The 15,387-nt window shown below is 50.4% G+C and overlaps 5 protein-coding genes across 5 annotated transcripts; 1 reads left to right on the top strand and 4 right to left on the bottom strand.

Annotated features, from left to right (window-relative positions):
• Positions 1-2,623: 2,623 nt before the first annotated feature.
• Positions 2,624-3,955, bottom strand: N7496_003818 (60S ribosomal protein uL4; the record flags this gene model as incomplete). The annotated part of the gene is made up of 3 exons (XM_056696749.1): positions 2,624-3,537; positions 3,678-3,772; positions 3,846-3,955. 3 exons carry the CDS (start codon positions 3,953-3,955, stop codon positions 2,624-2,626), a joined length of 1,119 nt encoding a protein of 372 aa, XP_056558961.1.
• A 970-nt stretch (positions 3,956-4,925) lies between these two features.
• Positions 4,926-8,489, top strand: N7496_003817 (DUF3433 domain-containing protein; the record flags this gene model as incomplete). Its single annotated transcript, XM_056696748.1, has 1 exon — positions 4,926-8,489. One exon carries the CDS (start codon positions 4,926-4,928, stop codon positions 8,487-8,489), a length of 3,564 nt encoding a protein of 1,187 aa, XP_056558960.1.
• A 633-nt stretch (positions 8,490-9,122) lies between these two features.
• N7496_003816 (lytic polysaccharide monooxygenase AA11 family protein) lies at positions 9,123-10,316 on the bottom strand (the record flags this gene model as incomplete). Its single annotated transcript, XM_056696747.1, has 1 exon — positions 9,123-10,316. The coding sequence occupies one exon, from the start codon at positions 10,314-10,316 to the stop codon at positions 9,123-9,125; it is 1,194 nt and encodes a 397-aa protein (XP_056558959.1).
• Positions 10,317-11,836: 1,520 nt separating this feature from the next.
• Positions 11,837-12,172, bottom strand: N7496_003815 (uncharacterized protein; the record flags this gene model as incomplete). The annotated part of the gene is made up of 1 exon (XM_056696746.1): positions 11,837-12,172. The coding sequence occupies one exon, from the start codon at positions 12,170-12,172 to the stop codon at positions 11,837-11,839; it is 336 nt and encodes a 111-aa protein (XP_056558958.1).
• Positions 12,173-14,205: 2,033 nt separating this feature from the next.
• Positions 14,206-15,237, bottom strand: N7496_003814 (IMPACT family protein; the record flags this gene model as incomplete). Its single annotated transcript, XM_056696745.1, has 1 exon — positions 14,206-15,237. One exon carries the CDS (start codon positions 15,235-15,237, stop codon positions 14,206-14,208), a length of 1,032 nt encoding a protein of 343 aa, XP_056558957.1.
• Positions 15,238-15,387: the final 150 nt, after the last annotated feature.

Here is a 15,387-nt window from a genome sequence, read left to right as displayed (position 1 = left end):
TACAAGCACTAATCCTCCTAACACGATCGATGGCTCGTGCCAGTTGTTCTCTACGATCAGATCCTTTGCGGTCTGACCGCATTTATGCTTACCCTCCAAAAGCCGTGGAAAGCGGCTCGATCGGAGAATTTTCCTCCTCCGATACGCCCCCCTTTCCCGCTCCTTTTGTGGCCAGGCCACCCACGGCGTCATTATTCGGTCCCAAATTGCCAATGAATTGATCGCTTCCAAACGAAAGGAATCTCGGTTATACACTCGAGTCCCTTGGTTGATGTTGCATCTGCCTATTCCTGCTCTCCCCCATATACTTTGTGGAAAATCTATTAGCTCCATAAACTCAAAGAGTGGACTCCCTAGGGATGTAATATAGCGGGGATAAACCAGACCCTGTTGTAACTCTACATGCTCAAAAGTTATGCTAAGAAGCTTTTCAAACTTTCTACTAGGTCGTACCGAGCTCTAGCCGAATGCACGACTACAAACCTGCATAGCTCATCGTCGAGAACGCGACGGATCGGTGTGTCATCGTACATCAACGCCCCAAACTCAATTCGCCCGAAGGTTTGCTCTTCCGACCTCGCCTAAGTATCGCAAAAACCTTAGAACCCAGCCGCCCGCAACCTTCTTTTACTCCATCGTGCTCATTCTGCGAGAACACGGAAAGTCCGCTTCGCCGAAAGACTGACGTACATCCCACCCCCACTCCGCTCAAGCTGAAGACCTGCTAGTCACCTATCACTGTGAAAAAAATATCCGACTATCAGCCGTGGACCCTGACGGGTGTTTTGTTAGCGTCCCAAGTCGCAGGTCCTAATCTTCGCTTCGTCCACTTCGTTCAAGCTCGCTTGGATATCGGCTGGTCGGTCGACTTTCCCGATGTACCAACGGTCTGTCCGTGTCTGTGCTAACCATAATTGCTAAGTTTTTATGATCTCTCTCTCTTTCTCTTCCTGCCCGTTGCCCCGTTTCGCTTTGGTCGCTGCTGGACCTGTAGCTAAGGGTTAGGGGGAATCTCCTTCGTAAGACCCAAGCGCCCGGGATGCAAGCAAGATGTCTGTTTCTGCTAGGTCGATCCGCGAGATGAGGGTCTAGGATTCTGGGAACCGGCGGCTGCCGATGAAAGTCAAATAGATTGAAGTTTTTCTAGAAAAGAAAAAACAAAGGAATTTAGCATGTGAAGCTAAGCAACAGGGCTGCTTCTCTCAACGGTTGAAGGACCTCCGTATGGCCAACTTGTCCTTTCCCTGGTTATATTCCTCGCTAGTTAGGTTAGTTGGTTGCCTTGTTCCGCTCTCCGCGTTTCAAGTTGAGTATGGTTCCAACGTTCGGACGCTTAAACTATCCTAGTCAGCCTCAGTTTGCAGGTGCGATCGCCGAATGAATCGGGGATCAACCTGGTTGACAGGTCACGGCTTGCCTATTCGGGCAGAGGCTGGTCCTGTCATGAGCGCTTTAGGCCTTACACTAGTTCGTCGTTCTCGTGCTGGCCGTTTCATCTTGATATATTGAACTCTACCATGGCTGTCGGTTCTATTGCTTGTTTACAATTGCCCTTATACCGAATTTGCATGTATTGTTTGTTGAACTTAAGACATATTACCTAGGTCCGACCTCCTGAAGAACACATGTGATAACTAAAACTACTCCGTACTGTCCTCCGTCAAGTTTTGATCCCAGCGCCCGTGAGCCCCGGACCATCCGGTTACCTACGCAAAGGAACACGAGAGAGAACACGACATGAACACGTTGCGCGACGGCGTTTCCAAGAACTTGCGAGATTTCCCGGAAGCGAATCAAAGCCTAGCAGCTATAGTACGGAGATCCTCGCTATAGAACGTGCGCAACGTTTTTAGATTCTCTATTATGAATTTCAAATAGGATCATCGCTAATTTGCGCCAGCCTGCAACTTTTCAAGGATGCCTCCTCGCTTATGCGGAGGGTACGTAACCCAACCAATGGAGATATATATCTGTCTCCATGCACGACGGGACATCGTGAATACGCCCATTAGGTAGGCTGACCCTTGTGTTTTCTCACCAATGAAACCCTGGACATGGTATCCGCCGAGACTATATATAATTATACATCCTTGAACAAATTTTGAGCTTTATGCCGCAGACAACAGGGGAGAGTTATGTTCTGCATGGCCGGGCAACCGGAACAGCTTCAACCCAAAGAGTTTATTCCTTGTCAGTTAGCAATTACAGCAAGTGTCCTCAATCTCCGCGGAATACTGGGGAATAGGTATAGTTTTGACATCTGGCGTACTGCCAGCTAGAGGTATGCTTGTGTAATAAGATGGAACGTCTCTAAATTGTTGATGTGGGCTACAATGGCAGCAATATCAAGTCCAAGTACACGATAGCTTTCTGGCCGATAAAGCCATCGAACGTCGAAGAATGATAGAAGGTCGACCAGGGCAGAGGATGGGATACCAGAACTACGAACCCCGTCCATTAACTTACCACTAAGAAGCCAGAACAGCTGAACAATTGAGAGAACAAAACCGATCATATTATTACTCCGATAGACCCATGGGTATTGCAAAAAGTGTCATTGATTCATTTTTTGCTGCAAACTACCATTTTTCACCATATCCAAAGAAAAGTTGGGAGAGAACATTTACTCCTCAGACAGAACCTTGGCGAAACCAGCGGAGGCACGCTCGGGCTTGCCACCCTCAACCTTCTGCTGGCCAAGCTTCTGCTTGGAGTAGGCAGCGGCGTAGGGGTTAAGGCGGAGCATAACCTGCTTGTTGCGGAGAGGGTTCTTCTTCTGGACGTTGACACGCTTGGTGCGGGCCTCACCCTTGGGAGCACGGACAACAGCCTGGATTTCAGAGGAGTTGATCAGGCGGGTCAGGTCGGCGTTGGCAACCATGGCGGAGGGCAGGAGGAAGTCCTTCTTGAGAGCCGAGGGGGCGGTGGTGGTGCCGTAGACCTTGTCGAGGGCCTCGAAGGCGGAGGAAGTCCAGACGATGAAGCGGCCGAGGTGACCACCGGGGGCGAGCTGGAGGAGGTTCAGGGAGAAGACGGAGGAAGTCTCAACACCGGGAACGTTGCGGAAGGCACGGACGAGCTCCTTGCCATCGACCTCGGGGTCGTAGACAACGAGAGGACCGCGGCGCTGGCGGAAGCGGCGGTTACGCAGCTTACCCTTACCAGCACGGAGCTTGCGGGACTTCTGGACCTTGACGAGGTCATCACCGGCACCAAGGGCCTGGAGGAGGGCAATGGCGGCCTTGGTCTTGGTGAGGGCAGCGCCCTGGAAGGTCTTGGACTCGACAACGAGGGGAACCTCGGGGACCTTGGCGACACGGTGGCCACGGGCGAAGAGGAGGGCGGGGACGGAGGAAGCAGCCAGAGCAGAGGCGGTAGCGAAGCGCTTCTGGTTCAGGTTGAGCTTCTGGTGCCACTTGCGCCAGACCTTGGTGGGAGCGAACATGCGACCGGAACGGCACTGGTTACCGAAGGCAGCCTGACCGGCACGGTGAGTACCACCACCGGAGACACGGGGAATACGGGCGACAGCACGGCCTGTTGAATGTCAAAGAAGTATCTCGTCAGCGTCTATCCGTAGCATGCCAATTGGACCTTCCCCGCAAATGAAAAATTTGCTTCAATCACCCCTACAGCCAAATTTCTCTGCTCGATCTTGAAATTTCGATTCCACGTACCGGTACCCCAGGACTCAGCGGAGGTCTGCTCGCCAGCCTTCTCGCTGACAGCGTAGGGCTGTCTCTTGTTCTTGGCCATGCCGGTGTGCACCTGCCTGTAGAGCGAAATCCGTCAGCATTTCCACCTTCTATTGTCACGATTGTTCGAATTTTGCGGGCTCGACGTACTGGACGATATCCGGGCGGATGGGGGCACCGAAGACGTTGGGCAGGGGCTGGGTAGCCCCGGAGGGCTTACCCTCAGCCGTGGCGATGGAGACGGTCGGGCGGGAGGCCATTGTTGTCGGTCGATGTCGATGGTGAGGTTGAAGTCCAAAGGTTTCCCCAGTCAGGCCTCACCTGTGGATTTTTTCGCTTACTGAGCTTGGCCGGTCGTGGGTCACGAAAACCCTAAGCCCTCACTCCCCGTTTGGGATAGCGCGAGCCACCTGCATGTGGCCCGTGCTTGTTTATGTCATCACCTACCCCACCCAATCCACGTGACCTTCCTCGAAGTATACATTCAGTAGACTTTTTCCATGTCGACGACAAAATGCAGTCTGCTGTTGAAATTTTTCTCATTCCTCATTGCCAAGGCTTCTGTACATGTTGTAACTGTGATAATGTGACGAGCATAGGTGGTACAGGTTCACCATATTTATCGGGCCAAGCAAACTACAGCCGCGAGGCATACTCGTCCTAATTTAAGCACTCTCTATTTCTCTGTTCTCCTCACAGGATAGAACTAGATAGACAATGCAGCTACTCATACTAGGGAGACTTTTGTCTTGATATCTCGGAATTTGTCGCCTTCCGAGTCTTCTGAAACATCCAGGGCTTCACCTCATGCGGCTAAGTATCTTGGCCCCCTCTGATCATCTTAATCACGAGGCAGCGAGCAAGGGATGGCTCAGCGACATTATACATACCACAGGTTACATACTAATGTTATTGGAGGAAATGCTGAACTTTAGGCGCCCGGACGGCTTTTTTGGATCAACCGTGTTTCACGAACTCCTTAGGCTGAATTCTTGCTACCACCTGGGGCCGGCGCTTAAGGTGCTGCACGGGCTCAGAAGAAGAAATGGTCGCGCGTTTACTCCCACTTCGAGTTGGATGTTTTGATAGATTAAAGGTCTTACTTCTCTATTCTTGATCGTGTTATAGATTTATACTACGCAAGACTCACCACTCTACCTCCTCGTTGAAGCCATAGCTCGCTGTGCCGTGGGCGCTATATATCGAGCCATCCCGTCTCCTACTTCCGGCATGCTGTTTGATCTCATTAAGAAGCATGTGGGATCTTTGAATAACTCACAAGAGAGTGGATGGCGGCCATCCTACTTACGAAAACGAATATTGATTCTATTTCTGATCGCCTTCTCCGCAATCATCGCCGCACTCGAGGCCCTATACCAATCTTCAGAAGCTCATGATGGCATTGCTGCCTCAACCGAAAGTCGCCATTATCTTTGGACATACGGACCGACCGCTATACTCACTATTATTGCCACTTTCTGGTCACGAGTGGAGTTTCAATCGAAGCAAAATGCGCCATGGCAGTCAATGCTTGAAGCTCCTCAGCCCGCGGGAAAGAGCGTACTCTTAGACTATATTTCCGATATGCAACCTGTGGCAATGTGGAAGGCTTTTAAGAATAAACACTTGATTGTCTTTTCTGGAGTGTCGTGCTCTCTGTTGCTACAATTGATGATCGTGTTCTCAACTGGTCTCTTCTCCCTACAGGAGACTCAAGTCCACAAGAGCAATGTTCCGATTCAATTGCACGATATCTTTACTACAGAAGATTCAAAGCTCGATACCGTCGGTTCTCAGCCATGGGATATCATAAATGGTATTCTCTTCGACAATCTCACCTACCCAGATGGTACCAATGAGAACCTGACCTTCCAAGAGTTCTCAGCTCCAAGTCTTTCTTCTAGTGCGATCGTCACTGCACCGATAGATGGACTTGCTGCTGACCTGGACTGCGACCTTGCAACTCTTGACAAGAAAGAGCTGTATTATTTAACCTCACACTTTTATAAGGATGGTTCCTTTGAGAAGAATGCCGTGATCCAAAGCTTTCAGCTGGCAACTTCATCGTGTAAGATTACCACCAACAATCTTATAACGAACGGTGCCACCCAGGCGGCGTTTTTCCAAGGAGGTCAATGCGAAAATATCAACGGCGCAGATGGCAAGCGTATTGTCGTATCTTTACTCAAGGTTTCAACTACCGACCACAAATTCCGCACCACACCCCCAGCTGACTTGGGTATACCGGCCAGCAACGAAACATGGTGGGGGGTAGACATTGCTTTGAATCGCTCTCTCACCTTTATTTGCAAACCGACGCTCTCTCTTATAAAGCTACAAGCCGAAGCAAATGGTACTGAACTGTCGTCTGATGTTCGTCTGAAGCAATTGGGATATGAAAATACCACACTTCCCGGTGTGACGGCTGGGGACATCTCTGAACTAATCAGCAAGAACTCCAGTGATACCTCGGGCTTCAGATCTGTGGAATATTACAGCCCTTTCCCAACCGACACTTACGTGTACGACTGCTTCAAACTTGGGCTGTGTCTCATAGGAGTGAACGTCACGATTGAAAACATGTGGCGAGACGGTGTGCTTCGAGATGCGTCTTCTGCGTACTATCGTGCGATGACTGCTCAGCTTATGCATATCGGCCTTGTGCAGAAGGAAACATCGACGACAACGGGTTCCGCCATAACAAATGAGAACCGAGTGATAATGATGCAACTGCCACTCCGAGGTATCGAGGCGTGCCTTGTGGTGGTGATGTTACTGGCATGTCTGATGATCATGTACACGGCACACCGGACGACAGCAACCTGGAACCCTGCTCATATCTCAGCAATTGCCGCTATCACGGCAGAAAGTGATGATTTTCGGGATTCACTGCGTGGTTCTGGAGCAACTTCTGCCAAGGGGCTCCAGGGCAATCTTGCGGGGCAACGATTTTTTTCAGAGCCAACATCTCGAAAGACCTCGATTAAAGTTCTGGAAGATGAAACGAACGCGACTGATAGCGATGAGTCTGTCAAGTCCAAGAATACAGAATGGAAGCCGTTCCCCGGGTTCTTCTCTCGAATTGTCATCTTTTTTCTGGTTGCAGCTATGATCGTTGCTTTGGAAGTCTTGTTACATTTTTCGCAAGTTAATGATGGGCTGGGGGATGCGTCTTCGACAAACGAGTACATGCACTACTTATGGACAATTATCCCTGCCTTGACCATGTCCAGTACCAGCCTTTTATTCGGTAGCATGGACTTCAACACCAGATGCCTTGCTCCATATGCCCGCCTCAGACATAACACTGGGTCACTGTTTCAAAACTCGATGGACATAAGCTTTTTGGATTCCCTCGGTCTCAACAATACTTTCCGTTCGATGCGTTCACGGCATTTTGCGGTCCAAGCAACAACCATTGCTACAGGTGCAGCATTCTTTCTGACCATCATCGTCAGCGGTCTTTATTCTACCATCGAAGTACCTTTCCATGTGGCGGTCAACTTCACCCGCATTGGTGGGTTTCCGGACCCACGAACGATCGCCGGGGCTCAACTGCTCATGGACGAAACGGGGGAGGTTGCGGGGATTCTCACGGCGGAGTACATTCTCCAGTACAACTTCAGCTATCCCCGCTGGACCTACGATGAGCTTGCATTTGCAGAAGTGTCAATGAATGAATCTTCTCAGAATGACAAGATTAATGGCTCCTATGTGGATATCCGCGTTCCGGCCCTGAGAGCTGCCCCAGTCTGCCATCTTCAAACGGCCCAAGATTTGCTGCCGAATCTCACTTCCTCTGGGAATGAAACTTTTGCGCTCAGTGTCCAGTTGAATGAGCTGGCTTGTCCCGGAAACAACACCAACGCTTTATGGAACGATACTATTTTCAGTGGTCAGCGACTTGGATCCCAACCATTCGGATACTCGATTGAGACCGACTGCAATTCCGAAAGCCGCGGCTTAACTGGAGCATCTCATTATACGGTATCATATGTATGGGGATATGTAGAGGATAAAGCGATCAAACATATCATGGGAATGGCGTGTATACAGTACGCCGAAACTGTTGATGTGTTGACACGCTTCAAGCTGCCTGGAATGGACATTGACGAAGAGCACCCACCCGTACCCGATGAATCTTCAGCAAAGTTGGCACCAAATCTGTACACTCCCATTCCAGAATGGTGGGTACTGAACAGTAATGGTGTATATCCAACATTCGATGGCTTCTTCCAACTCCTTGTCTCTGGGAGATACGCCATTTCGGTTGATAATTTCCAGAGCGCAAAGGGAAACAAAACTGTTACAGACGCAATCAAACACCAGCACAAACTCATCAATGCACAGCAGTTTGGCAACTATACGCGTGGCACCGCCAACGACACCATCAAACACAGCTCACTCCTTGGAAATGTGACTACCACCGACCGCCTCAGATTGGTTCAGGATGCAACCTCAACGCGAATCCTGGATGGTCTATTGGCGTCTATGCTTATTCTGGGCATTATTGGCACGTGGCTTTTGAACACAGATCATGTTCTTCCAAAAAGTCCATGCAGTATCGCGGCCGTTGCAAGTCTCCTAGCAGATTCGAAACTGCTCGACCAATTCGTGCAGGGGGTTTGGAGACCCGAGGACAAGTCTCTCAACCAAACTTTTGCCCATCGTCGATTCTACCTGGGTTGGTGGCAGGATGAAAGTTCGGAGGCTGCGAATATAGCTGAGATCTTCACTATCGATCATACCGCGACGGATAAGGAGAGCTCAGCTCTGAGGAGTCTCGAGGCTTAATTAGATCTTGACAAACAAATGTGAAGTTTTAGAGACATGAGTTGAGAATGTGTACAAAATAATGAATCATGATTTTCGGAAGTTTATTCAGTCATATCGCTATAAGGAGACATGATTTACTATCTGCGAAATATGCTATCTATATAGGATAAATACCCCAGTGTTTATCGGCTCAATATTTGCACTATTTAAAGATGAGGCTAATATGCATGGAATAGCACAACCTGTGTATTTAATATTTGGTGGACTAGCGTAAAGTGGATTTATACAGCAGGGATAATTAGCTCCTCATTCTCTAATACGACGTCATTTTGTTTTACGAACTATGAAGTAAATAACTACCGGTTACAAGGACAGAAAATCGACTTGAGGCTTGAAAACCCTCAACGCATAGAATATCGGAGACGTCCTATCCTTAATGACTTTCATCTCTGGAATGTACACAATGGAAATGCTTAGAGCTGGTGTTTCGAAACTGAAAAAGGGTCCGCCCAGTTGATGCTCCCCTGGGAACGGAAACGAAAATAAACAAGAAAAAATGGAAAAATGCAACGAGGAGAAGAGAAAGAATCACGACCTCCGACGCCAGCGGAAGGTTCACATAATGTCGGAATCGGCCAAAGCACTCCTAACCTAAGCATGGTGCGAGCTACCGATGTGTCGCTTGCGGAAGCGCATCTCGGAGACCGCGCGGGCAACTTGGATGGCAGAGATGGAGAGGTCAGAGCTCTGGCCGGCGGTGCACTGAGTACCAGAGGCCATCTGCTGGGAGGCAGACCACTGTCCGTTGGCACAACGCTGGAAGGAAGTACCAGCAATACAGTTCCAGGAACCCTCAGGGCTGCAAGAGCCAGTCAGAGCGCCAGAGCTGCCCGAGCTGGAAGACGAAGACGAAGAAGGCGAGGCCGGAGCAACGGTTGATGCAGCGGGCTGGGGCACACTGGGGGCACTAGTCTCAGCCGGGGAACTGGTAGAAATAGGGACGGCAGCAGCAGCCTGGGACGAAGTCTCAGTAGAAGCGCTACCTGCAGCGGTGGAGGATGAAGACCCAGAGTCCGAGCCCGAGGTTCCCGAGCCCGAGGAGCTGCTGCCAGAGCTGGTATCGCCGTCGCCGGCGAAAGTAGGAGTACCGGAACACGCAGCATCGCCTTCGGCAGCGAGATTGGCGTCATCCTCCAAGGTCTGAACATTTGGACCAGGCTGAGGGAAACGAATGTCGACACCTTCCGTGGTAGTGCAGCCGTTGATGTTAGCCACAAACATGGGCGGGTAGTTGGCGGTGCGCTTCTCGACAACAGGGACGTCGCGCTTGGACGAGCTAGTGGTGACAGTGACAGGCGCACAGTTCATGTACATTTCGCGGTTGCCGACACGGTTGAACCAGGTCCAGGCGAGAGTGTACTTTCCAGCAGCAATATCATCGGGAATCTTGAATGAGAAGGTGGTGGGGTCCAGCGCGCTGGCATCGCCGCCCATGTTGCCTGTAACATTTGCAGGGCAACCACCCTGATACGACTGAATAACCTTCCAAGTAGTTGACTTGCTTGGGGCCCGGTCTTCAGTCAAACTGATCTGGCACGAGCCACCACCGTGAGTGGCCTGGCCCATGAGCTGCAGAGTTTGAGTGACGCCAACTTCCATCATATTCTCGGTAGATACAGTGTAGGTATCGCCACGAAGCTTGCAGGGGAAGTCGCCACCTTCACCATCGAGTGGGGAGTTGTTGAGGGAGTCCTTACCGTAAGGGACAGGCTGGACCATCTTCATGTGGGCGTTGGCCACAGAGGCACCGAGAGCGGCGATCAAGAGGGTCTTGGCGAGCATCATGATGATGAATAAGACTTTTGATGGTTCGACAGATGAATTCAAAGTTGGATATCCGATTCGTACCAGACGAAAGGGATCAAAGGGGAAAGGATTGGATGTTGGTAGTCGCGAGAGCAGAACGGATCAAGGCTTCCTGCGCCAGAAGAGTTAGTGGATACGAAAAGAGAAAAGCATAAGAGCACGATATTGGGCTGTTGTATGTGTTTATAAGGTATTCCATGAAGGTCACTTCACTGGGCGGTGGGTGTATAGGCAGCGATGTAGGCCACCGAGGGTGGATAAAGGCATGGTTGGGTTGTTGTAGGCATCTCTCCCATATCAAGCATGAATTCCTCACAATCCATCTGGATGGAATATGCGAGGCAGCAACGAGACAGTCCAACAATGGAATTATATTAACAGTAGGGGCTCAAACACAAGGGGATGGAAAGTTCCGCAATGATGCGAGGCAATGCACGGTAATGGAGAGTTTCGTAGAAGAATACCTTTGTCACAGATCAGGGCAGAGTTGTATCAAACAATCTCTGCTAAGCTTTTTTCTTCAGGATGTCCCAGATGGACAATGAAAATGAAGGATCAAGTGTTATGGAATGTCTTGATAGAAGCGATGAGGTTCTAGAAGGAGTGTCGTAGTTCGCCACAGGCGATGACTGCCAAGCAAAATTGAAGAAGAGAAAGGAAGACAGGACTGGCCTGTTGGAAGGTTTGTCGAACCTGTAAAAGGAAAGAAAAGGATTGAGATGTACTACAGAAAAGAGGAAGGAAAAAAAAGGGAAGATAGGGTCATGGCGTGAAAGGGTTTTATATCCAACCTGCCACTTGAACTTCCTCTTTCCTCCCCTCCACTTCCTTCCTCTACCATACTTTCTCTCCTCTTCGCTTCCCGCCAGGATCGGTCAGGTACGACATAGGGTCGTGCACCCATAAGCCAGCAGCCCGCAGGTACGGAGTCGCGACGGACATCTCGGTCCCTGAATGGAGTCATAACGAGATCCGCTAGAAAGTACGCTAATCAATCGGATACTTCCAAAGTTTGATTTCCTCCACAATCTCGCCAATCCACCATTCTGAATGGCCTGTCCGATGATGGCACGCGTCGTGAATAGTACAATAGGGACGACAGGGCGAGTGGAGACATAGATTCTCGAAAAGCTGGGACGTTTCAAGTGGTGGCTCTAAGCGTACAATTGCCAGATCAGAACGGTGAGTGGTGGTGAAGTGGCAGAGTGCCGTAGCCACTCAGAGGCTCGGAACGCGACCCCCGGACTGGGCAGATCGACCAGTCCCAGCGACGAGGCGGCTGGTGAAGGAGCCAACCACTGCCCAGACAAGACTCCCGTCGGGAGAGAACTGGCGCAAGGCACGACCCAATCGTACCTCTCCCCCCTTCGGAACCAGAGCTCGACCAATTGCCAAGCGTCTCACCATCAAATTGAGTCCCAAAGACTTCTATGTGCTTAGGCCGCCGACCGGGTGGATTGGTTGTGGAGAATCCCGATCGTTGACGCCTCTGTTTCCTGTCAGCGGGCCAGGGGACGAATCAGGCTGCAGAAGGTACACATTGTACCACGCTGCACGACCATCTGGCATCGAATGTGTACCATTTGGACGTTGAAACTGGAGGTTGCAGTCGTGGTGAACGGAGGGCCTCGTTTGGCGGTTTCATGTTTCCTCCCACGCTTTGCTGGGACGGTGACAGCTCCACCCCCTGTTGACTGCAGGGTTGGCCCCCCCCCGCAGACGCTCGGCACTTTGTGTAGCCAACCGGCTTGCGCGCTTGCGATTTTGCAGTGTCTCGATCCTTGTGTGCTGCCAAAACTTTGAATCGTGATGACGCACTGCGCGAAGGCGGGCATGACTACTGGAGAAGACCAAAACACCCCCTACAGTTGAAAAGCAGTTCTCGCGCCCGTCACGCACGCGTTTCACAATGGTCATTGTGTGCCTGAAAGCTTCTCTGGCTACGTAGTGGCCCACCATGCCCGGCACTGAAGCTGTCGACCACTAGGTTGGAATTGTCTTTGCCTTGAAAAAGGCATTGTTCAGGGTCCAGATACCTCCACCCAAGTCGTATAGCAGCCTCGGTTGGAACTTCAAGGAGGACGGCTGGGATGGTGCGGCTTAGCGTGAAGATCAAGTGGATCTTGGAAAACGGAAGGTGTCAACCGAAGATGCCGCGAACGCTGTTGTTTCGCAAATATAATATCGACACATTCAACATAGACCTCACATGTGCTGGTTGCTGTTGAACATTTTGGACAGGGGTTGCTTGAGGAGAAATGGACATACGCGATGTGACCTATCCTATTGTCCTATTGTTTTTCTTTGTTTGGCGGATGTTGATTCCGCACAGTACGACCTACAATCCAATTCATAGAAAGCAGATCCGAACAAAGCAACCCACGGTTCGACATTATCTTCCGAGACCCAGCGATCTCGTAATGCCGTGGACCAGATCCATAAAGAGTCATATGGCAGAAGCGTTTCATATTGATAATAAATCCCTTTTGTAGGCCCCGAGGAACCTTCTTGGCTTTGCAAGTTGCATGGCAACTTCTTGGCAATCCTCCCTCATATATCCCCTGCAATTTCCAATCTCATGGATAGCCTTTCCCCGCTGCTTAATCTCGGTTATGTCCGCCCTGGCGGCCCTGCAAATAAAGTGGATATAGTAGCGGGGTCTGTGGCGTAGGTTCGCAGCGGGTGTAGCATTGAATTAATCCACATGAGTAACGTTAATAAACTATGGAGTAGAACCTGGGATCTAGAGCTGTAGTCGCAATGCTTCCTGAGACGCCTCACTTATTCACCGGGGTTCGTCCACCCCGTTCTGTTCCATGGGACGGTGGTAGTTCGATTGATCTTGAGATCAGTCGTCTTTCACAAAATGGGTTTCAATCGGACAAACCCCTCAATAACCTATGCTTGGCGCTATCGAGGTGTCTGGCCGGCTAGACGTACGAACTTGGATGCCTGTTCTTCACAAAGTCTAACCCTTCTTCGCTGATGCCACCTGCCTTCCTCTATCTCGCATGGTCATGACTGATGGCTGGCGATGGGTATAGTATCAAATTCGAGCAGTCACAAGTCTGTGGCATCGAGCATGTTACTGTAACGTGCGTCGAACATACTAGGTATGGGATGAAAATGCCTCAAGACAGGCTCCATGCGTTTGATCAGTGGTGTTTCCGATTTTAAACGGTATATTGAATATTCCATGATGAATCAAACTCCTGACTTCTGCCTAGCCCCGTGGTCACATCGACGATGGAGCTGCAGGTGGATAGTAGGATGGTGGATAACAATCAATATCTTGGAGATGGCACGACAAATGACTCAAGAAGGCCGGTCAATTTATTAGTTGCTTGATATTAATGGGATTTCAGTCATGAGGAAATGAAATGCCGCAGATACTACACTCGCTGCCCGTGTGATCGAGGACCTAGATGGCGATGCGGGCTGGAAGATCCCCTCGCTGTAGGGTGTAAATAAGTTCCCGAATCTTGTCGTGCCTAGGCAGGTAGGCTGAGTGTTTTTGAAGCAGGGCCAAGGTATCTACTGTTGTAGTGCGATAAAAATGCACAACCTGTTGTAGGCCATAACCCTACAAGAAACTGAAGATTGAACCATCATCTAATCACTTCGTGAGAAAGGATAGCTTGCTGTTGCAAGAGAGCTCTTCCAACTTGAGAGCTTCAGACTGAGCCATTCTCCCCTCTAGAGTTTGAAGCCCAAGGAGTATATACATGGAACATTTACCCGTGATATAATAGCATCTTCATGCCCTAGGGCTGGCTGTGCATGTTCTTTTGAGGCCCAGATAGAGAGACCCAGCTTCCTGGCTGGAGGTTCTCATATAGATGTGCTGTACATGTATAGCAATGACTGCTCATTTCTTTCCCTTCTTCTTCCCCTTTTCAGAAGCGGTGGCACTATCATCCTGGGTGAAACCACCCTTGACCAAAGCATCCCGACCAACATCATTGATGAGTCTGAATCGCGCAGGTCCCAGGTGAATCCCACCATACCACCGCGAGACCACAACAAGGACATTCCACACATCCATTAGTTGCATTACATGGAGTAAGCGGGCTCCGGCAGCCGTTTCTCCATCGTCGTCGTAGTCCTGAACCACCGTCTCCGCCGCGTCAGAGTCAGTGCTCTTAGACTCGGCGTCTTTCTTTTGCTTAATGCGCCACGCGCTGATATTGTGTGTCGCCACTGCGACTTTCTTATCCGTCGCTGTCAAATGATCGAGGAAAGTCTGCGCCTGCGCTAGACTCGTTACTCGGACTGCTCGGGCTAGAAAGACGGACTTTTTCTCCGTCACCACATCCGAGAGGACCCAATCCGGTGGATTGTCGAGTCCAAATTTATCTTGTAGAGATAGAGATGCAAAGCTTTCCGTTGCTTGTTTCGTGGCAGCACCATTGGAACTCGTCGTTTGACTAGCGGTGTAGCCTGTCGTGCTAGAGGGTTCTGTCGTCTTGGTCTGCGTGCTATCCTTGGCCCCGCCAATATTCAATTCTGGGAATACCTCCACTGCTTCACTGATCACATCAAACAAGCAGACAGCGCCGGGTTGCCATGTCCGCTGTACGATATCTTCCAATACGTCCACAGCTATTTTCCCCTCTCCGCGCGCCGCAGTCGAGGCAGTTCCAAGCACTATGGGCTGTGTTTCTGGATATGTTGCGCCGAAACCTAGGCGAAAAGAAAGATCTGACTGGCCAGGGATCTGGAGCGTCGCTGTTGTTTGCGCATCGTCGCTAGATGACCCGGAACTTCCCAGATCGAGGGTACTGGTAGATTGCGCTGTCGGGGCGCGGGTCACCGTGATGGTGTCTGGTTCGTAGATAGCATTGATCGCTTCAATTTCTTCGGCAAGCTCTCGGTTGGGTAGATCGTCCAGTGCCGACATTGTGTGACTGGCGAGGTGAAGATTGCGATTCGGATTCCCCTCCTCGTGCGGAGAAATTGGATCCCCACACTGAAATCCTCAGGCAACAAGGCATCATTGTCTGATGCTTGGGTTCATCTCTCAGTCTACCATAGGCTATTTTGCGACGAT

The sequence above is a fragment of the Penicillium cataractarum genome, assembly GCF_028827025.1.
Source record: "Penicillium cataractarum strain IBT 29864 chromosome Unknown utg000002l, whole genome shotgun sequence".
NCBI lineage: Eukaryota > Fungi > Ascomycota > Eurotiomycetes > Eurotiales > Aspergillaceae > Penicillium > Penicillium cataractarum.
Note: the sequence above shows the minus strand (reverse complement) of the source record. Positions and strands in the feature narration are given on the sequence as shown.